Source organism: Nestor notabilis, unplaced genomic scaffold (genome assembly GCF_000696875.1).
Source record: "Nestor notabilis isolate BGI_N333 unplaced genomic scaffold, ASM69687v1 scaffold21941, whole genome shotgun sequence".
In the NCBI taxonomy this organism is placed as follows: Eukaryota; Metazoa; Chordata; class Aves; order Psittaciformes; family Psittacidae; genus Nestor; species Nestor notabilis.
The window spans coordinates 31532-55878 of NW_009913642.1; the positions used below are offsets into that span (position 1 = coordinate 31532).

Here is a 24347-nt window from a genome sequence, read left to right on the forward strand (position 1 = left end):
CACCACAGTACTGTGTTTTCTCACAGGACAGTGTTTTACCTGCTCTGAAGTCCTCTGGTAAGTGACCAGTAGAAGACATCCACTGTGTTGTTTTAAAGGAGAGGAGAAGAATCTCCTCTGAACAAACAAGTTATATATAGCAGCCAAGGCTTTATTTTTATCAATGACTTGTCAAGCCAGCTCTGAACATTCACACTTTTAATCACAGACTCATTAGGATCCACACCTATTTAATCAAGACTGTAGCTCTGAAGGTGTTCTAAATGCTTCTATAGGTAGTAGAGTATGTTTTAGCACACAGCACTTTGTGTTTCAACATTCAGGTGATCGTGGTAATGCTGAGGTAAAATCTGGACTTCTAGCACTAAACTGCGAAGGCAAGCAGTCACTTCCTGGTTACACCATCTGTTTATTTTTAGCAAGCTGCCTATTTAAAAAACAAAACACAACGAAAGCAACACTGACAATAAGTTGATTAAAATTCAGTTCAGATCATTGACCCATCTGTGTTACCACTGGGGCCCGTGGAAGCTGTGGTCTTGTAGCTCTTCCCATCACCATCCAGAAGACAGCAGCCAAAACAGGAATGCCATTTCCCACACAGGTAGCAGAAACATTCAGCTGCCAGCCCCGCTTTTGCTCAGCCATTTTTCCTTCTGCTGGCACCTCCACCTGTGGTTACAAATCAGGGCCACATAAAGCAGGCAGACAAGTCGACCGATGTCACTCGATCATGTTGCCAGGTGTTCCACTGCTCATTTCCTGCAGCATAATCTGAAAGAAAGCCTGTTTCCATGCCTGACCTGGTCTTGACAGAGATAAATGTGAAGGCTGCCTAGTGACTACTGTATAAACATACAGGAAGTCTGATGATCTAACCTACAAGGCTTTGGTTATTTGGTATAAATAAGTAGAGAAGATGCCAAGAAAATAATTACTGAAAAGTTTTCTTTCGAGAAACTTATGATAGAAATTTCTCAACAGCTTCAAGGAACTCCATGGATGAGCTAAGCCCTTCCAAGTCCAGCAGATTGCCCTTTTTGTCATGAAAGCGGAATAATTCAGTCTCTTCCTCTTCCAGTTCCTCTTGAAATAGGTTGGTCTCTGAGGTAGGAATGATGATGATGCGAGGGACCGTATTGCTAATGATGGGGCCCAGAACTCCATTCACTTGACTTTCTTGAGTTGCCGTCTGTGGAGTACGTGAGTCCCCTCCTCCGCTCACACTCCTGCTATTCAGACCAACAGGCAGAGAAGCTGCTTTTAGGGAGCTGGTCACAAGTGTTGCAGGGGTACCATGTAAGACTGGCTGCCCAAGCACCTTCTCCAAACAGCTGGAGGAGAGTGAAACCTGGAATGGAGACATAAGCTTTAGTGTTGTCATACAGCATATGACCATGGAAACCAGTAGCTAAAATACTCATCACTATTAGCCATTTTTTGGGTCACCCGTCATGTTTCCTAAACACTTGAGTCATTTACTAGAAAGAGGGAAAATCATGGTGTGTTAACATCTACAGCTTGTACAGCAGGATGTTAAATGAGGCAAAAGAAGACATGCCTAAATATCAGCAGAGTCGTATATCTAACTTTTTTTAAGAAAAGTATTTATCCCTTATCCCTTTTTAACACATCCCAAGGTACCAGATAATTGTATTGCTTTCTCTCTCTCACCCCCAAATGGTTCTTGGTACTGTCTCAGGGCAGTCAATGGCTTTGCATTCATATATTGGATAGCACTTCTACCAGCAAAGAAAGGAAAACCAGCAACTACTATTTTGCTTTGCTAGCCATTTCCCATCTGCCTTCTTTCAGAAAACTCTTAATTTCCTACTTGGCCCTAATGGCAACTCCCCTGTGACCTTTCCATAACTCTTTGTGGACAGTATGCAAATCCAGAGTAAACTAAATAAGCTCTGAAAGTGATATTTAATATTTAAATACGCTGGCAATGGAAGGCATGAGTGATCAGTTTTGGCTTGCTAGAGAAAATGACAGTTCAGGTTATAAAATGCCACATATAGAGAGAAGTTAGAAGTCCTTCCTTCCTGGAGAAAATCAACATTTAAAGTAAAATGCAGTTTTTACCTCATTACTATGTGAATTCCCATGAAGCCTAATGGAATTCAGTGTACAGCAAAGTTTTACTCATGTTGCTATGAAGGCTCTATCAGAGTAACAGTTCTATTTATTTCTCTTCATACGCTTGTAAGGCATATTAATTAGCTACAGTGAGTCTTGCCATAGCTTGGGCTTCCCGTAATAGTTTTGTAAAAATTTTTCCTCTATTGGAGATATTCCTGTTCTAGTCATAAACCTCATTAATTCAACTTTAGTCTTCTTGAAGCATTCGGGCATGTAATTCCCATGGATTTATAGGGGTTTGGTGCTGAGAAAAGATTTTTAAATGTTACATTGGTTTCTAGCATGATTACAGCCAGCAGGAGCTGTAATTTGGCTCCTTTGTCTCCACCTAGTCCATGGCCTGTGATACTGCCCTTGTACTGAGAAATCCTTAAATCAAAAAGGGAAGAGGGGAGGGAGAGGGAGTATGTTGGTTGGTTTTGGTTTTTATTTATTAAGATTTAGGGGTCATCATCTCAGTAAGTAATTTAGCAGAATATCTTATTGCATAGCGGAAGTCTAGTCTGATTCTACAGACAGAGAACAAAACACATTAGTTTTTCATACAAATTATGTTGTTAAAAAAACCCCAACGAACCACAACAGATTTTTAGCCTCTCTCTCTTCCTCTATGTTTCACTGTCAGTCTGGGTATAAAATAAGATACTAGTATATACTAAAGCATTGTGTCAATCTACTCCACAAGCAGGAGTCATTCTGCGATCCCTACTGATGAAGGTTTCTCCAGCCACTCTACCTACTATTAAAATAATCCAACAGATGTCTTTCAAGGACAAAGTATAGCATTCCTGTGGGCTATGCAGTTGATAAATTCTGTAATCCAGGATTATTTTTTTAATTACTGAATCCTTTTTTGCAGACCATCCCAGATTTATTTTCCTTCTCCTTCCTTGTGAGACTGAAAGCTGGTGGTTCTCCAGAACCTGGAGACAATCTCTTGTCTTTGACATTTGGTTACCACCTTGGACACGCTGGGCTAGTGATGGAGGACAGCAGAGGTGGGTAGTAGATCTGAGCCCATGTTGCCTGCCACTACATTTGAATGCACTGTTTTTCCATCAATACTAGTGACAACAGTTGCAGGGAAAGACCAAGGTTTCTCAGGACTTGATCTTAAGGAGACACATGAAAGAAGACAGGGAAGATGCATGCAGGGACCAGTTCATCAGCTGGATGGAGATTTCCAGAATAGCTCCTGTGGTAAACTATGCTTTCTCTAGACAATTTGCCTCAGAGCTAGAAGGGAGCAGAAGAGACAGAAGCAGATGCTGGAGCTGACCAAGGTGTGGATGTTTGGTTACACACACTAGAGTAACCCCATGAAAGGGTGCCTGCACCAAAAAGTGGGTGCTACTCAGTCCAGCCACAGAGGATTGTAAACCTGCCTGAAAATATAGCACTTTGATATGCTTGACATTGTGCCACCCATGCAAATACTCATTTTGAAACTGGTGTTACGGTTCTGTCAGACGCTGACTCATAGATGACCTACTGCTCCCATCCTCAGCAGTTCCTCAGAGAACAAGGTGCTCCTGGATGGCATGACACCAGACTGCAGCGGCTTGGGCAACGAGTGTGATGCATCCACAGAAGATGCTCTGAGTACTCACCATCTCCTCTTTCAGTGAGGGAAGGGTGGCAGCTGCCAGACTCTCCCACCCTTAGGGAGAAATAGGAGTTTCTTTCATGTCTTCCCCCTCAACAAAAATAAAACATTTTAATGTTTTTTTCTGAAAGCAAGGAAAAAGGTGGCTTCTATCATGTCAAATTCTTTTGCAGCCCTGACTTTGTAATAAAAGGAGGCTACCACAGTGTGGACACAAAGGTCAGGACGGGAGGAACCACGGCTGGGTTAGATAAACAGGAGAAGAGGCAAAGAATTCAATTTCTTACATCTGATGCTACTGACTGCTTTCTGTAGCAAGATTAACACTAAAATGGAGAGTCCTCAGCAGAGACTTCTTTTCCTTACCTTTTCTGCAGTTGCTGCATCGCAGCTGCGGGTCTTTGGGAGCAGGTCTCTCTTCTCCTGTCTCGGACTTGTTGAGAAAGAGTGACTTCGGCAAGGCTGCAGCTTCTTATGAGCTTGCTCTACAGGGTCAAGCTCTACATCGCTCCAGGTCTAATCACAATTGATGAAGAATTTCAGACAGGTACATCCTTTCTCAAATTCTAAAGGTTCTCCAACTCTAGCAGAAACCATGCTTACAGAAAACTAAAGCTGTTCTAACACAGCCCTCACCCCCAAAACTGTACTGGGGAGAGGCTTGATTTTTAATCTTGTCACCTTGGACTATTTTTCTGAACCAAAAAAATCTTTAAATAATGAAAAATTATTTCATTTCTTTTCACAAGTATGTTTTACACCCTTTTATCTCATTGTTTCTGCTATGCTTATAGCTGCATAGCACTTGAAGTCTAAAGATGAGACTAAGTACAACCAATCTGTTTAATATAGCTTATGGCATTCTGCATTACCATCAGCTGGTACAAAATCATGGACATGAACAGGTCCAAAACCACATTCATATACATCTTAGCTGGATACCCAGAACACTCAGGGCTTCTCATGCCCCATGAGTTCGCTTCTTCTCTGAACCATCATTAGTGGATGGGAGGCAGTGAGTGGATTCTGCACTGATTTTCTAATAGCATGCCACTAATGGAGAACAATCACGACATTGCAACCATGCCATTCTATTTACAGGCTTGGGCAGAGACCATCCATCTTCCCTAACTTTGTGGTGACTTTTTTACTGAGTATCAATGATGACATCATTCCACTAATTTCACACCAGCTTTTAGATAGGGATGGATGGGTAGATAGATAGATGGATAGGCTTCCGCGCAAGTGAGAAGCTAGTGCATAATTCCACTGCATCACCTTGCTCACACATCTATGTATTGCCACCTCTTTATTTCTCCTCCCTTGTACTGTAAATACAACTTTATATGACTCATGAATGCGTTGTCCCCCTACACTAAGATGTACACAACACACAGAGGGAAGTGTTGGTGGCAGCAGATGTGTCTTTTACAGTGGTGCTGGTGTCATTCCTGCCCATTGGTACTTTACTGAAGCATTCCAAACTTTCAGTCAGTCCTGCTGCCATGCGAGAGTTGTTGAGCTTAGCTTTTATTTCAGTAGGTGCTGTTTCAGCTAAAAACTCTACAGCTGCACTGAGCTGTCAGTTGCCCCAAGGAGAACTCCCTTTGGCTGCATCCACTTAGCACAACATAGTGCTGCACATTGCTAACAGTAGATGTTTTGTTTGAGAATCCTAAGCCAAAGTTGTGCCAAAGACTGAAGCCTCTTATCCATGTTATAACATCTCTTTAAACAGCAAACCACCCCCAACCAAACACACACAATAACCTGCTAACCCCCAATGAACCAAAACTGAGTAGTGACCAACAGTGAAGAACAGAAAGCTTCTTAGATCACGGTGCATGATCCAGCTGAAATTATCTCATTTGACGGCAAACAATGGATTAATGAGGAGAGACTGTAGGAATAAACTTTAAGTCAAGGAAATTTTAAACCTGAAAGGGTCAAAAAAAGATTGGAAATCAATAAACCAGGAGCCATTCCTGTTTTAAACTATGCCAACACATTTCCATGTCACTACATGTGCTATCTACAACCTGAGAATGAATCATAGAATCATAGAATAGTTAGGGTTGGAACCTTAAGACCTTAAGATCATCTAGTTCCAACCCCCCTGCCATGAGCAGGGACACCACCCACTAAACTATGTCGCCCAAGGCTCTGTCCAACCTGGCCTTAAACACCTCCAGGGTTGGAGAATAGACTCAAGTAGGTTTGATAAGACATTTAAGATCATCAAGTCCAGCTGTTACCCCAGGACTGCCAAGTCCACCATTAGACCATGTCACTAAGGACCTCATCCACGTGGATTTTGAACACTTCCAGGGATGCTGATTCCACCACTTCCCTGGGCAGCCTGTTTCAATGTCTGACCACCCTTTTGGTGAAGAAATTTTTCCTGATACCCAATCTAAACCTCCCCTGGTGCAGCTTGAGGCCATTTCCTCTTGTTACTTGGGAGAAAAGACAAGCTACCTCCTTGCTCCATCCTCCTTTCAAGTAGTTGTAGAGAGAAATGAGGTCCCCCTTGAGCCTGCTTTTCTCCTGGCTAAACCTCCCCAGTTCCCACAGCTGTTCCTCATCACACTTGTGCTCCAAACCTTCCACCAGCTTTGTTGCCCTTCTCTGGACCCGCTCCAGCACCTCAATGTCTCTCTTGTAGCGAGGGGCCCAAAACTGAACACAGTGTTCCAGGTGCAGCCTTAACAGTGCTGAGTACAGGGGGATTGAAGCACAAGTATAAACAGACAGGTAGCCCCCATGATCTCAAGGAGAATCGGGTAAGTGTGGGTGCTCTGTTTGCTCAAGCTGTTCTATGTATGTATTTTATATATATATATATACACATACTCTTTTTCTAAAAGTCTGCTATTGCATGTTACATATACTAACCTCATATTTCAAGGATGATCTGGGTATTTTACAGTTTACGAAATCATCGCAGTTGATACTTTCATGCATCATCATGTAATCAGTGGTCTGTGAATGGAATTAAGTCAGCAAGATAGATTATCTAACTTTAATTTACATTGCAACAGAAATATTTATGCATTTATTTAGAGTATTTAATTTTCTTCAAACTATTTCATATATATAACAAATCTATTATTATTTAGAGCCAAGACAAATGCTAAATTTCATAGCCCATGCAAAGTGAGTCACTCTATTTTTCTATCTTATTAAGGTCTTTGCCCTAATAGAGAGATAAACAGGAAAGTGCTTCCTGTGCCCTGAAGACTATGGGAGCCTAGGGAAGCAAATTAAGGCCAGGCTGGATGTGTTTCTGGGCAACCTGATCTAGTTGAAGATGCCCCTACTCATCACAGTGGGGTTGGACTAAATGGCCTTTGAAGGTCCCTTCCAACTCAAACTATTCTATAATCTGGGGATCCTCATGCTGTGCAGTACAGTAGGATCACACTCCACAGGAGTCCCATCACACACTTCAAACTCACTTTGGCTCAAAGCTGAACAACAGTACATTTGTTAAGAGAGGCCTTTCACTATTCCATTTATTGTTTTAATTTAAAAGAAATTTTATGGTAGACATATTTTATGAAACACTATAGAAAAAGCTTGTCACTTCTAGACAAGGTCTGCTTAAACATTGCATGGTATTTAGTCACCTGCTAACTTTGAATGACAAAACACACCTCATTTAAGTGATTTCATGATGTTTAATTATCATCATTATACCTGTCTGTAATGCAGTAATCCATAGGCTGTTTAGTGACAGCTAGGAATATTGCAGTGATATGTGACATACAGTCACAAAGTGGAGAAGGATCCTTGTCCTCAGACGGTTCATAACTTCACAAGCTGTATGTGCTTTACCCAGTAAAGCACAGTTAGTCACTTTAACTGGAAGTCTACCTGATGCAGCTGTACGATTAATATGCAGGAGAGGAAGCAGCAGCATGGACTGTGAAGTAATCTGTCTTTTGTAATAGGATAGATTCTATTTCATTAGGGCTCAAGCAGTGAGCCTTCACCTAAGGAACTTAAAGTGTTCTTTTTGTTTGTTGGAGGTTTTTGATTTTTGTGGTGGTTAGTTTTTGGGTTTTTTTTTTTTCCCCCCATTCTGTTTTTTGATTTCTCAGCCGAAGACCTGAATTTCATGTCAGCACCCCCCGCATATTGCTCGTATTGGCTGGGACTGCTTTGTTTCCCAGTGATCACTGCGTTTTTTGCTCAGGTGTGTTTGCTTTACAGTCTGTCTTCTATGAATGAGTTCAGAAATTTCCCTGGTGCTGCTACCTGAAAGGAACCTCCTTCTCCAGCAGAAAATTCAGTGCTAAATTATCTTCTCTGGGACTGGTGCACTATTCATGCTGGTTTTCCTGGTGGTCCTAGGTCCATTCTACATCAAGAAGCTCAGTCTTCCTCAAAATACTCACTGTCATTACAGTCTCACTGAAATTCAGCTCCATGGCCTGACTCTCAGCAGCAGCACCCTGAAAGCACGCAAATAGTGGAGCCCCATCCTTGCTCAGACCGCTGGCACCTGGCTCTAGAGGAGAGCCAAGAGTTTGCCACTCAGTCTGTCACAGTGATTTATACTTCCTTGAAAGGTTACTGACTGCAGCCGTCACTCTGGGAGGTTTCTTACACCCAAGCTGAGTGTGGAGCAGTGCAGACCCCTGCGAGGGCCAGCCCCAGCCCAGCCCCAGCCATGGCAGACACCTCTCCCCAGATCCACCTTCCCAGCACCTCTGCAGGCAAGGTTGGCTTCCTGTGGCTTAGAGGGCAAGGGAGGTCATGCTGAGAGGAGCTATCAAGACACCTAAAGGGTCCTTTTATTTATAACTCGCTGAATCACCAGCCTTACAAAACACGCCACCTTGCCCTGGGTGCCAGAGTCTTCTACTCCTCATGGTTAAAATCCAGGGAAACAAATAAAAAAGTTTGTCCTGCAGGAAATGGACTTCCCTTAAAACAATAAGACAGCTTTTGGATAGGTTAGAAAACTCCTTCAGCCCCCTCAGATACGGAATTATAGGAAGTGATTGGTGACATGGGGAGCACCTGATAATGGCTCTTTTAAATTCATATTAAAGGCTTATCTGGAACATCCATGGCCCCAGTAAGCATCTGAACCACTCAGATGTGCTGCCCCTCCCTCCCCCCTTTTCCATTCTCTAATTTTGAATATGTATTTGTAGAGTCACTTATTTTGGGAGTCGAAGAAACATTATACTCACTTTACTTCATGGAAACAAGAAAAGACTTACAGCTTCTCCAGTGGAAACTGATGAAACACAAGTGCTCTTGGTCCTGCCAGCAAGAGACTGATGGCTGGAGAGAGAAGTCCTGAATGATGACTCATTTATGGACCCTCTCAGGAGGTCGTTCTTCGATATTCGTATTAGGAACCTCAAGCAGGGAACAGCATTGTGGATAGTTTTTCTGAAGGAAAATAGGACAAGAAACAAAACAGATGGCACATTGATGACATGGCTTTGAAAATCAAGTGGTGGAAGTACCGTCTCTTTCCATAACCTCAGCACGGCTTCTGTTTTGATTGAGGAGGTCTTAAAGACTACATGGAAAAAGCGTGGTACATCTAGTGGAAACTACTTAACAGGCTGAAAGGAAAATAGCAGGTGGCTTCTGGGCCTCAGGTCAAAACACGTATGGAAGAGCTGCATGGATAAGTAATAAGAATTTAAAATATATTGAAGAATATGATTGCTTCTGATTCAATTTAAAGGCTAACCCAGAAAGCTTTCAGGTTAGCTGGTACGAAGTTCTTCACTGTGCAAAGGCACAGGAGAAGTGGAAAAGAGAAAGGGGAAGAGGGCCAGAAGAATAAGATATTGTTATTTATTTGTATCACATCAGCTCCTATAAATTCCTATCAGGAATTAACACTCCATACAAGCAGAGGGGAGAAGGATGACCCAGGCCCCAAAGAATTTTAAAACTTCCTTATTCATTAAATAGAAAACTCAGTCATGGTTTTGTAAGCCTATTTCTCCTGACCTCATCCCTGGCCCCATATGGAGCAGAAGAGCCCAAGAACCTCTCCTGCGCAGTGCCAGCTGGCCTTTGCTCCTTGCTGCTGCCAAGAACTGGCAGGGTGATGCTAGCCAGAGCGCTCCATTTGCTATAACACCTCCCCAGTGCCTCCCAAGTCCATTTTTTCAGCCCAACAGACAAAGTTAGTGTTGGCACAAAGCTAAATGAACGAGTCAAGAAGTGAGGCTGCAACAAGGCATATGGAAAACAACTGATGCACAGGACTTACGGGTCAGTGATGGTGGTTAGGATATTGACTTTACACTGAGATGCAAGTCAAGTGGATGTATATCGTAAAATCTTTGCTTCTATAATTACCAGGTTCGTTGAATAATTAGTACATTTTAAGTCATCATTTCTATTCTTGGAAAAGATCCCACACATTCAAGTCTCAGAGACTTGATTATGGGGTCACTAGTTTGTCAATCAGTAAAAAAACCCAAAAATAAACCCACCACCACCAAACCCCACAATCCCCAATATTAGGCATCATCACCATTCTCAGTATACCAGACTTCTGCGTGTCCTTCTTTATAACTTCAAAGGCAACTGAACCGCAACTCTGTGCCTACAGTGGAGACGAGGACTGAAGAAAGCTTCCTGTCGCACCATCATTCCTGATTCTGTTGAGATGCCTGCCAGTGAGCTGGCAGAGCCCCACCGAGCTGCTTGGAGGTGCAGGAGGCTGCCCACATAGAGCTGGATACAAAAGAGAGCTAGTCTCGTGCAGAAAATAAGAAGTTCTGAGAGTCAGCAGGGATTTACAGGACATGAGAAAATGCTAAGACCCAATAAGCTCATTTTCATGTTGAAGACCTCAGGCTGGCACTAAAAAAGCAGCTGACAGCTTTTATCCCCCGCTAAGAAGCTGACCCACTTCCCTCAGACATAGATGTAAATTTTGATGTCTTCCACAGCCTACCTGGTACTGTAAACTACTCAGTAACTTCAAACTCACGTAAAACACACCATCCTGTTTATTAAGTAGGATTTCATGCAAGAGACCTGCTCGCGTTGAAGGGTTGGGAAATGTATGTCTAACAGTGAATTTTCAAGGACAACGTAAGAATATTGTTATTAATGTTTTGAGGGACCAGAGTTTCAATTTTACTAATATTTGGGGGGACTGTTGAGGGACATTTTGAGGGCTGGAATGAAAGAACAGATTTTGAAAGGTGTTTTAATAATGTATGTGTGAAGTACAAAGTAGGTATAAACTGAGGTTCTTATTCAATTATATGCTTATAAACCTTTGAAATAAAAATCAGCCAAAGTAAAATACATAGTAAATGCAAACACATTTTTTAGAAAATAATGCAAAACAAAATTATTTATGATTATTCAGTTATTTATCATGGAGCAGTTTTGAACAAATAATTTTTGTATAATGGTGCTTCATTTGGTAGCAAATCAGAAACACAAAGGTGCAGAATTTCCCAGCTTGCTATGAACAAACGACTGTATAACCTAAAACTTCCAAAATCTAATGATTCACTCTAACACAGCCTGGTGATTTTCTCTCACCTACAGATTGTTAAAGGAGTAAAAACTTCCTTCTCATACAAAACAGCATTTCCTGAATTAAAAATTTGTACACATTTCCTTACTTACTCACATTTGTTACTTCTAGTGATAGTTATTGGGGAGAGAAGTATTTTTCTTCTTTACACTGGTGGGGAGTGGGTTGGCGGGGTATACAACAATTAAGCTCTAGCCCAGTTCTTAAAAGCCAAGTGCTATCACAAAGATCACTGTTACATTTTCTGTTACATTCATTGCAATTTACTTGGTTTTTCATTGCTTAAGGTAAGGAAACCCCAAAAAAGACTCCTCTGATATGCTGGGGCATTAAGATGCAGTGACAGCAATTCTCTGTGCAAAAAAACACCTTGCTGTTATAGTTGTACATCATTTGTTTGGGCCATCTCCAAATTCTTTAGGTCCTGATTTCTAGATGCCTCCTTCTAGAAAGATTTAGAAAATAACTTTGATATGATTTGATAGCTCCAATACAAAATGGTGATTCATCCCCTGCCCAAATCGTTAAGTCTGGGGCCTGATCAGGCTGTCCCATTTATCCATCATTGAATAAATTACTTTCATCTCATAACATGAATTATTAGAATATTTGGAAATTATCCAGAAACCCTAAACTCTACATACATATTCATTATTTACTGTTCAAGCAAAATTGGTCCTGCCAACATATTGTCACCAGCTGAGTTGCTGGTGTACTGTAGCTGCTTTTTCAGTTTTAAAACTGCATGCTTAATTGATCACAGGGGACCCAGCATTACTTCTTTTCCTGACTGGAAGACTCCCAGGTCTATGAAAAGTATTCACAGCAACTCCATAAACACTTCTCTTGCTGATATGTCTAGAAATGCAAATTAGGAAGCAGGGAAAAAATAAAACAAAACACTTTTTAAGAGAGCGTCTGAAACCTTGTTGTGGACTCCAGCCTTTTTTAGCTTTACTTGGAAAAGCCAATGCTGGTGGTAGGAAAAAGATTAATTGAAGCAGTTCACTCTGTGGTATCTCCTTTGAAAACACTGACTTGACCTTGCAGAAATAATATAAGGAATCACTCAACATAATAGCTTTGGATCAGACAAAAAAATTCCAGGTTCATAATGGGTCAGCCAGCCATGCAAAACTTCTCATTCAACTTCTGCAAGCCACCAGAGACTAGTCATTCTCCTATTCTAAATTAAAATGCTCTGGAACCTTCAAAAACTAAGATGAGCTCAGGTTTTTGGAGGATGTAAAACAATGTTAGTTACGATAGCAGGCATTTTCAGACATAGTATATGTTTTCACCATTTCCAAGTGTATTTCTGCCAGCCTTCTGAGAATCTTTAACTGTTCTTGCAACCGCACTGTCATTTATCAGACATACAAAACAACGAACTCAGTTCCCAGCTCCCAAATCCTAGTTTTCGGCCAATATAACTTGGCAGCTTTTCCACTTCCTTGGTGAAACAAACCTCATACGGACGTCTAACCCTGCCATCTAGTGGCATTTGTACATTTATCACATTTATCACCGTGGTACACCCATGTTTCATCCACGCTTTTAATGCAGCACCTCTTTGTGGTAGACTTACAGAAAAATCTAGAGTTATGCTGAATAGCAGTTCATTACAATCATTTTGCTTTTTATATAATAAAGTATTTTGCACTGCCAATGTTTCAAAAACATATTATGTACAGCTCTGGGAGGGAATTGCAAGCTCTGAGCTCTATCTTCTATGTGACGTATAGGTTCTTCTGAGTACACTGTTGTGAGTTATAAAGGTGGAGAAAAAAACATTTAGGAGCCCATCTAATGCTGGAGATAGGGCTGAGAACACAGTGGAGTTGCATCTCTTTCCTTACCTCAACCAACCAAACTAAAACCAGAAAACCAACCCCTTAAGCCCCCCTAATTTCACCAGGTTTTTGGAAACCAAGTATTTTGGAAGTTTTAACAGAAGTGACTTATTTTTCCAGTACCTGAACATGTTTCTCAGCTGGAGCTGGCAGGACATGTCTAAATAAAATGTTGACTATAAAAAAGTTTTAGCTTGGATAGTGTCTGGAAAGTGCAAGGTAAGTTTGTCCTTGTTTGAAACCATTCAGCAGAACACCATACCAGCTTATTCCCTTGCAAAAATATTTTGTTAAGTCCTTTGTAACTAACTCTAGGACCACACAACTGAAAACATAACCATTTTAGATGTGTCCATACTCTGCATGCCTCCAGGTCCTCGCTTGCTCAAAAAGCAGGTGACCTTTCTGAAATGCAAGGTGGCTTCTTCTCATGCTTCCCTCAAATGTCAGGGAAGACTGAGCTGGTCTCTCAAAATTAATTGGGATGCTCTAGAGAAGTTATTAAAGGAGATTATAATGGACCTTATTCTGCAAAGAGAAAGGTTTCTGATTCTTAAGAGAAGTGTCTTTTATGGTATATTAAATTATCGTTCTATTCACCTATTCCTGTAGGTTTCACTTCAGAGCGATAGTATGGAAATCTTCATTTTACAATGCGTTGTTACCATTCTAATCATCTACTCTGTGAGAACAAGTTATCTTCATACTCTCTATCCCTAACTCTACTGCAGTCAGAGGGCCTGGATAAAAAGCAGAATTTATAGCTTTCGGTTCAGAAACTCATTCACTGACTGTGAGAGGCTTGAGAAGCAACGAAAATGGCAAAAGTTGGCCACCATGCAGCTTATTGAGACTGAATAGTGTTTGAGTATTTGTTAGTGAAACTATGCTGGGCTGGCAGAGTGTTCGTTTAAAATATACACTAATTGATTAATGATAAGTAGAATTATAGTATAATTTGCTTATGAAGACATAGGGTGAGAAATACTTTATGTCTGTAAAAAACATTTAGGCCTTTCAGAGAAGTCATCAACAGTTTGCCCACTGAAGCCCATTAGTATAGAGTAAAACTTTTTTTTTAAGTCAAGGCTAATTTTTGAAAAAGTAAAGAATGGAGATTCTTTTCCCTGAAACAACTAAATTAAACAAAAACAGCCTTCAGAAGACACTTTTTTCCAGAGTGTAGTATTTCAGAAATGTCTGCTTTGTTTTTTGAAGGCAAATACTTGACCCAAGTTAGCAAGCCTGCTAATGAAAAGGCAGTATTTTCAGTATATTTGGAAAACTTTCTCATTTGCAGGGAGCTCTGCCTGGATTATCAGCTTCCTACAGCTCTCACTTTGCACAGAACTGCCATGAAAATGCTGTTTGCTTCTTACAGCCCCCAAAGACCAGCAACTTATTCACATTTGTACTGAAGTTGGTGTAAAGAGAATAACTTAAGTGCTTCAGAAAACCAAACCATGAACATATACATACATAGCTTCTTAAATTGGTGATGATGGGATTTTTGATCCCCGCTGGTTGGGACCTATTATCTAGAGAGACCTACTGCATCTGTCCCTGATATGGCAAAAGATGACCCTGAGTATCACCTCCTCTTCATCCTGTCAGTCCCAGTGTTGTGCAGCTCCACAGGACAGAGGAGGGTTGTGAGGGGGAAGAAAGGTGAAGACAGGGACTGTTCTCCTCTGTTGGACACCCCTGAGGCCACAACCATCTGCTGCCCGGGCTGCCCTGTACCAGATGGATGCAGGAAAGGGTCTAATTACATGGATCCCATCATGGGGTGGTGAGGGCAGGAGCGCACACTGCATGGGATGAGGGTGAGGGAATGAGTGTGGTTTGTTCATTGTAAAAATCACAACTGTATGTACAGTTATAGAGATAATTATATGTTTACTGTACCTGTATCTTGGGTGAATTATTGCATATATGATGGGGTTGTAGATTGCAGAAGCTTTGGCAATAACTGCTGGCACAGATTTGGAATATGGTGTTAGGGTGTTGGCTCGACTAAAACAAAACAAAAACATTACACACAGCTATGCCATGGATTAATAGCAAATTACTAAAATATATTGCGCTTTTGGACCATTTTGTGCTGTGTATGAAATGTTCATTCACTCAAATGCATTCTTTGCTCAGATGAAAGGCTTGCATTTGACAGCACGTACTTGATTTCACTTATTTGGAGAAGATAGAAGAATTGCAAGTAGTTATCTATTTGAGGGTGACCAGGAACACAAAGAATCACCTTCCCTGTTTCTACCACAGAGTGAAAAAAAAAAAAAGAAGCAACACACCAAAACAAGCCCCATTGTGGCCATCTGAGAAAAGGGAATGTGATAAAAAAAGAAAACAGATTTAAACCTAAAAATCTTTCAGCAATAACATCCATGCTGCATGGTAATGGTTGTCAGTGGCTTAGTTGCAAACACTGCAGAAGGAAGAGAGGACTAGAAGTGGTTTGAAACCAGTATTTTCTTTTTAACTCACAGTCAGTCATGTGTGATCAATGTCAGCACAGGATAATTACAACTAATACAGAATCACAAAATAGCTTGGGTTGGAAGGGACCTTTAAAGATCATTAAGTTCCAACTTCTCTGCCATGGGCAGGGACACCTTTCACTAGACAAGGTTTCTCAAAGCCTCATCCAACATGACCTGGAAATCAAGAACGTGCGCTGGCAAGAAAACACGTCCCTTTGGAGCAGAGAGCAGCTGGAGGAAGACGGAAGGTCAGGGGTGAATATAAGGGAATATAACTTATATTCTGCCCTTTGTCAGAGGCAGCAGTGCATGGAGGAAGCTTCTTGAGAGAACAAGTATTAGGAGAGAAAAGAGGTCAACTCCTCCATTTTATACAAAGAAAGTATCATGTGGGAGAGGAAACAATGTATACCAAAATGCAGACAAAAAGTCATAATAGTTTTAAAATATATAGGAAAATAATCCCATTTCTGGCTTCATCCACAAGAATATAGTGAAGAATGCAATACCACCTCTAATGTAAAAACTATTTAAAACCCTTTCAAAAGGAGATCTGCTTCTTGTGGGTGACAGTACTAACCATATTTATACTTCAGAATAACCCATGCTCTTTGGATTATGTTTCCACTTACCCTGCCCAGGCAATCAAGGTCACACAAGCATATGGAGACCAGGACAAGACAAATACAATGATGACCACAAAAGCAATTTTTGCCAGTTTCCATTCATTCTTCATGGACTGAGAGAGGTAGGATTTCCTGCTGCAGGACCCCAGCTTTTGAACATCTCTGTGAGGGGAAAAGAATACAAATACATCAGCAGGAGTGTAAAAAAGTGAGATGCAACATCTTAAATATGTTCTCAGCAACATGCAAAGCGAAGCAGATTTCATCTTTCTCTCCTCTAACTATTCTTTTGTCCTCTGATATTTAAAAACTCCGGTAATTCATGTAGTGAAATTGTCTCAGGCATTCTGCCTGAGCTTTGTTTGCCTGGGGAACTGAGCCAGAAGAACCCCTGGGACTACAGGATGGGACTGCTGTGTCCTTATCCTGACACGAGGAAGATTTCAGGTTGGGAGGGTGAAGAAATTGGCACCGCTTTCCCTTCATTGCTCTTAGAAGTGGAGCAAGCAAAGGCACAGCTGGCTGCAAACATCAAATCTTATGGCTTTTCCTTTTCAAGGGAGTAACAGCTTGCAGAAATTCAGCTCATGAGGTAATATGTGCTGGAATATCCTGGCTAGTCTGAGGAACCTGGCCCCCAAACACTTACAGGGACATTCTCTGCAGATTCATTCACTGAAGAAGAGTATTTGCAGAGGGAAGTACAACAGGTAGTCCTAACATTTTTGCCCAAAAAAGTCCCATTGAATTACCTTCTCATATCTGATAAACACCCCCCACTTTATTGGAAAAATAATTTCAAATGGTTTAGCATAGAAATAACAATTTTTACATATCAGTGTTGTTAAATGAAGATATATTTCAGTGATCATTAGCCAACAGGGTAACAAACTGCTTCCTGGTGCACTGTGAACATACTCTTAAAGTGAGAGTGCTGTATTAGTGAGAAAAAGGCACAGAAATATCTTGTGGCCTTGTACACTGTTCATGGGTGTACAAGACACCATTGTTTTTAAGATGCATTCTTAAAAACCAAGACTAAGGACAAAATATAAAGTTCAGTAAGAACTTCAATTTATGCCTATAGCTAAACATGTTTGTGAAAACAGAATTTAACCTTGTGAAGCCAAATGACTTCAACAGGTGCCTAGGCACAGAGGAAAGCCATCAGAGCTAGTGACACTGCAAACAGTGGGAAGGACTTACAACCCCACCTGGTGTTGGATCAGACCAAAGATAAGTCATGTGCTCATTAGGAGAGAAATAATTAACAGAATGAAGTTTACAGATATAAAAGTCAGATGATTTTTTTTTTTTTATTTCAAATCTAGACAAATTTGGGAAAGAAAAAAGAAAGCATCCTAACAAGCACAGACAAATACTGCGTGTGCAGTTGTGATGCTTGGGTGAATCACAAAGTTTTCTGGGATGCCTGCCTTAAATAAAACTGACCAGAAGTATGAGGAATGTTATGTTTACAGAGCAGCTCAAAGGCAGATGATGCCCCCGTTGCTACATGCTGAAAACTGTGCTGGAATGCAGAAGGACCATGTTTCTTGTATTGCAAATCTGAAATACAAATAATCCAAACTATCAAATTATCTGATATATTATTATTAACTACCGCATATTGTGATAAGATTAGGAACACCGGAGATGACTTCTCCTATGCCAAAATACATATATCCATTCCAGTTTTTACATTGATAAAAATATTTGTCTAGTCACAGCTGTTAATGATCAGCCACTTAATTTCCAATTTCAGTTCAGGTTAATTTTTGATTCAGATTTTTCTTCGGCTAAAGAAATCTAGAAAGTCTTCTAATACAAGAAAAGGGAAATTTACTTATTTCAGTTACATTTCTTACCTGCCAGTACGTCTTATGGCCAGGAACATAGATAAATAACAGTGGAAAATTATTATCAGGGGAATAAAAAACACGCAGCAACATAAAATCATGGTGTAACTTCTGTTTGCAGGGGAGTAGGTTACATAGTCCCATGTACAGGATATCATCAAGCCCTCAGGCACATAGGAACCTATGAAATACATGGAATACATTATTCACACATACACCCAAAGCTTGCGCAGTTGCTGATCCAGCAACTGAGCACTTAAAATAAACCTTGTACTACATACATAGCCTGCAAGAGCTAGGCTGGCCATATTGTATGTGTGGTCTGAGAATGTGAGTGCATGTGTGGAGAAGAGGTCCTGACTGCCAGACTCTCACATACACCTGATACTTCATCTGCAATTTGTTCTGCTTGAATACAACCTGGTGGTAGGGGAAGGAGGGTATCTGCTCTGTAACATACACAGATACATGGTACAACAAACCATGAGGCAGTGGCTAGGTATCCTCCCGAGAACTTATCAAAAACCTCATTGTTTTGTACCCCAAGCAAGGCTAAAAGAGGCCATGTAGGGAACATTAGAAGAGATAAGAGAGCAGACAACATACTCCACCCGAGCAGGGGAGCCACGCTCCAGGCCAGCGAGTACAGCCACACGAGAGCGATGATCTGCATGGTGCGCTTCTTTGAGCTCCACTGTATTGATTGCAGGGGCTTAGTGATCACAAGGTAGCGGTCAACAGAAATAGCTAATAAAGTCATCATTGAAGTTATTCCGAAGAGTGCCCCACAGAAAGCGTACAAGTCACAGCCTGAAGCACAAAATGGCAAGGTCAGGGACTTTCTTAAAACAGATGCATGTTTTCTCTCAGTGCCTGACATGATAAACTTCCCAGTTTTTTCCTGGCTCAGTACTTCTCTCCCACTAAAAGGATTTTCTTAGCCTCACAATTTTATAGTTATTAAAAGTTTATTAGAAAACCCACAAATATTAATAAAATACAAATACATGCATTTAACAAGTCCTACTCTCCACTGTGGGCTGCAACTGGGAACCTCTTGTCAATGGAAAACTGCCTCAAAGAAAATCCAATCTAATTAAAGTTACATTTTCCTGGATTGTTGCCCAGTATACTGACCTTAACAGGCCACAGCAGACATCTGTCTGCTAATGACAGATGTGTGTTTAAAACAATGGCTTTGGTTTATATGGCTGAAAAATGTAGAAGTGATTTAAATTTGATGGTTAAAAGACCAGCTAAGTGCTTTTAAAAAAACTGACAGCTTTTACATGAAGCAGGGGGTTTTCTCCTTTTTTGCATTCAGGCATTGCACTAGCAGATGAAATCCTGTAGAGTTACACTGTCCCTAATTGGATTCAGAAACCTGTGCCAAATGATAATTCATTTTTTGAGATCTTGTGTCAACCCATGTGGTTACAGACAACAGCCCACTGGTAATAACAGGCAGTCAAAACACCAGATTCAACCTTAAATCAGACTTCTTCTAAAGTCTTTATAAGTAACCTGCAATAAAGGACAGAATCCCACTCAACCCAAATCAATTTCTTCACTTGTGGCAGCATGATAATTTACACTGATTTTATCTAAGGGCATGAACAGAACTAAAAACATCCTTAAACTGAAGAAGAGCCCCTTCTGTGCTGCTAAATAGTACATGGTCTCTGGGCTTGCTCCACCAGTACACAACCAGTACTTGGTGCAAATTTTCACCCAATGATGTGATCAGCAGCACCAAGCAGAGCATTGAGCCTTCTGAAGAACTTGCCATACTCACATTTCAGCTATAATTTGAGCATGCATCACCTTTGCTTTCTTGCAGTTGGAAAGAAAGGAGCTTAAATTTGCAGAGTCCTCAACTGACTATTGTTACTGAAATCTCTTAATTACATGTGAGATTCCTAGAAGCATGCTAATGGATATCAACATGCATTTCTAAATAAAAGTAACTCCCTCTTAAACTAATACAGAAATAAATATTTACAACTTAATAAAACTTTTCTATCCATCTACAGTCATTGCATCTGCCCTTACAAGCTAAACAGTAAGAAGATTACATGTTGATCTTGATGCCTTTCTTTCCAAAATAAGTAAGATCAAAGAATGACATATACAACACAAAACACGTGCTAGCATGCTGACTGATGATGTCAAGAACCAGCGGTATCACTCAAGAGTCTTGTGCTGCTGTCTCCACAGCACAAGACAAGGTTGTTATGGCTAAAACAGGCTGCAGACAAGTGTAGAGCTGGTGAGGAACAAATTGGTGTTGAAAAGTACCTATATCTCCAAGTATCCACTCTCTGTGCAAGCTGTTGACAAAGCACATGGGTGCCTGAGAAGCTGACATCAGGAAGTCGCTCACAGCCAAATTCATTATAAAGTAGTTTTGGGGTGTCCTCAGCTTCTTGTTGCTTAAAAACATGAGAAATAACATGATTTTAAATAGAAAAAGTGAGCAGTTAACTTTATAACTTGGCTTACTAGCATGAACAGATACTCTCCAGCGGTTACTTACAGTCAGTCAATTGCTAATCATTAAGCAATTACTGCAGCCACAGACGTACTTATTTCAAAATGATGACTGATAATAGCAGGGGGGATAAAATAGGTTGTTTCCACCTCAAACTGAGGAGGATTGTAGCTGTCTTGAAAGCTATGAATTTGTTCAGGACAAGAGCAGTTCCCTATAAGTGCAGTAATATTGTGAGCATCCAGCATTGTGCAAGACCAGGATCTGAAGCACTTACAGAGCCAAAGTATCTGCTCTGGGTGAATTTCTAAAAGCTGCTGACCTCAAGAGTCACCACATTACCACTGATTAAATGACCCTTTGCAGAGTGCTACAGCACAAGCAAAGCATGAGCAAAGATTTGAAAAAACATACTTCTCGCGTACATCTCATAAGGAAGAACAAAAGCTCTCGGCTGCAGATGGGCAGGCAATATTGAATTCCAGAACAAAGAGTGTGAAAGCACCAGCCGGTCTGCAAGCAAAATTTATCTAAAGAAAACAAACATCACTTCCAGGCTTTTTCCCTCACATCTCAGCACTTCATGTAGTCTCACTTCATAGGGATATCTGGAGTTACAACCTCCTTGGAAACTTTCTGTTGGTATTCAAGGTTATCCTTGGCTCTGACCAAGAGAAATAAAGATACTGGTAACACAATAAAGAACCTGTCACTTTTACTCGGGGTTATTTGGTTGAACATGCGCTTGTTGCTCTGATTGAATATTATGTCCCACTAGGAAAGTCAAGTTAATCTGTGAATTCATTTCACCGAAATCTACCTTAAAGCTGACACTTTTGAAGGATATACTGAGAAGGTGTAACAGTGAACCAGTCCCTCAACGTCAACCACTGTATTAGTTGCACGGCGAAACATAAAGCTCCGATACCTAGAGTATGAATTCAGGACTTTTCACAGAGCTAGGTACATACAATACAAAAAGAGGTAACTCGGCACACTCTGTGAAACATAGGGAAGAAGCAGAGCTTATAAATAACTTTATTCTTGCAAATTGCATGCAGTAATTTTCAAGACTTGTTTCTTTTTCCTCAAACACCTCCTTTAGTGTAGATAGTTGAACAACTGAGGCCTTTCTGATGTGCTTTAAAATGCCAGTATTTGCAGATAAACGTGAATTTCTTTCCTCAGGCTGATAAATTAATACTGAAAAAGAAATAGAGAAAGCCATCTCAATGCTGCTGCAATTCTATCAAAACCTCGGGTCTCGTAACTGCCTGCAACAGCTGGGTGAGAGAGGGTGCAGAGTTCACACCTTTGCAGGTGCTCATCTGCCTATGGAGGTTTTCCTACTTTGACAGTTTAATGCTTTTATCACACCTGTTAAACAAATTTCAAGCAAAACAGAGAGCTTGTGCTGCATTTCAAAAATCATGAAGGTATCTACAGTCACAGGGAATCCAATTTCTTCTCTATTTCATATTAAAAGCCAGTTATTCAAAATAACTAAAGTAATCTATTTGTCATAAACATTTAAGAATAAGAAACTAATGCTTGGTTCATAACCCCACCAGTGTTTCTAGCATTGTAAGCCCCTCTGCATAAACACGTATGATGACAGCAAGCAGTGAGAGAGGTGGATTTTGAAATCCAGCATCACAGTGTAAGACAGAAGGTGGCTATTTTTTTTCCATGAGATTTTTGCATACTCCAGCTGCAGTACTGCTTTGGTTGTCTATTACAATGTCAGAAGCCAAGTGAGCAAACAAACTGACAGAAATCCTATGATCTGCCTGAAGCAGGGAATACACTGATGGCATGAGTTCGCATCATGTAGCACATTGCTTTCTTGGTCCTTCCAGGACATCTGGGCTGCTGGGACGTGCATCAGTTTTTGTCATGTATTTCTGTACATTCTACAGGGTGAGTGAAAAGTCTGCAACCACGAAACTGTGGTTTCTGTCATTAAAAGTATTAAACTCTTCTTTAAACTTTCAGCTGAAATTGTTTATAGAACAAGGTATTCTCAGGAACTTACACTGAGGTCATCAGTGATGTGTATGGATGTGTAGGGGCAAGTAGGGGGTGTTTCCTTTCCCCTGTTTGGTACAATAAGCTATCGCTTGGATATTTAATCGAAGAGGGAACCAATGCAGAACATCTGCACACACATACACATGTGAACCCTAAGACCAGTCAGGTGAACTGTAAAAGGAATTTTTGTACCTGTAAAATGCATAGAGAACTAGGAGGTTTCCGATGATGCCAATGGAGCCAATAATGAGCACACATGTTCCTACGGTGTAAAGAACATAGTCAGGGATCTCTGCCTTGGTCATAGTGTGTGGCTGGGTGCCCATGTTGAAACCCTGAATGGAAAACAGAGGAAAAGGAAAGCTTAGCCCATTCAGGACACTTATTCCAGTAGACACATGCTCAGCCTGTTGAAGCAAGGCACAGCATTCGCTTCCCCACTTCATGCAAATCAAATACACACTTCTGAGTTCTTTTTATAGCCCCTATAATCAAGTTTCCTTGAGTAGCCTTCATTACTTTAACAGTACATATTTATATTAAAAAATGCAAAACCAGGGGAAACAGACTGGGAAAAATACTAAGGAAGTTATGATGGTGATGTGGAAAGGGCAAAGCTGTACTAGCATAAAACTCTCTCTGGGTAACTGCTGCACTTTGAGGGCACAGAGCTAACTGACAACACAAACTTCAGTTCAACAAAGAATTGCCCATCATAGTTTGGTATTATTAGGAGCACTGATATCAAATCCCACTCTTAACAAACATTAAATCCTCTGGGTCTCCCCAGACTCCGTATCACCAACTTACAGTGCTGTAAAACCTGGGAATTCCCCATGAAAAAGGTAGGAGACCAGACGTAAACCAGCAGTGTATCATTGCCTGTGTAAGCACAAATACATTAAATAGCTTGACACCTCTTTCACTGTCCTTTATCTCCAGCACATGAATAAAACCCCATCAACTCTCTGGTTTTGTTTTTTTTTTATTTAAACAAATTCAGATTTATCACTGGCTAAATTCAGCAGAAGGGCAGCCTACAGCTAACCTACTCAGCTCTCACTGTCAACAAGAAGAGTCCGAATTGCCTGATGGAGATTCTTATTGATCAAGTCAAAAGCGGCTAAGCCATGCAGAGCACTCACACAGGCAACTTGTGACAGCTAAGGGCCTGCTTCCCATCACCAAATTTTGCTGGTGTGCAACTCAGCAATGCACTGGGTGTGGGACAAGGCTGATTCTGGTCTGTGAGAAAGGAGTTAGGTGACAGAACAGGTTCCAGATGGTTATTATCACCTCACTGGTAGTATTTAAGCAGTCATTTGAAAATGGTGAGAATAGCCTTTCTTTTTTCCTGTTGCTAGCTCCTAATCTCCTATGCTGCTACTTCTCCATTCTGCCTTCTATTATTCCTCACTCATCTACGAAGTGCACACACTACAGCTCCCACCTCGTACAACAGCTCTAGCTGTGGGCATTATCCCCTCAGCTGTACAATCACACTGGGAGTGCTCCCCAGGGCGAGTTGTGTTCAGCAATAGGGAGCACTGGGTGAGATGCATAACACACCCCAAGCATCTGCAGAACAGGGAGTCTGGAGCAGAAAGGCTGACAGAAAAGCTTCTGGGGCTGAAAAGATACAGGAAATGGTACAAGAGCTATGGCTTCAAAGCAGAAAGCTGCCTTCAAGCCTTCTCATCA

At 40.9% G+C, this 24347-nt stretch overlaps 1 protein-coding gene across 1 annotated transcript; it reads right to left on the reverse strand.

Moving 5' to 3' along the window:
- Positions 1 to 961: 961 nt before the first annotated feature.
- On the reverse strand, positions 962 to 22978 carry LOC104412547 (melanopsin-like). The gene is made up of 9 exons (XM_010023292.1): positions 22839 to 22978; positions 20423 to 20556; positions 18731 to 18934; positions 18134 to 18305; positions 16272 to 16427; positions 15053 to 15160; positions 8986 to 9160; positions 4118 to 4267; positions 962 to 1351 (listed from the first exon to the last, which is right to left on the reverse strand). The coding sequence occupies exons 1-9, from the start codon at positions 22970 to 22972 to the stop codon at positions 962 to 964; spliced, it is 1623 nt and encodes a 540-aa protein (XP_010021594.1). The 5' UTR covers positions 22973 to 22978.
- Between the last annotated feature and the right edge of the window lie 1369 nt (positions 22979 to 24347).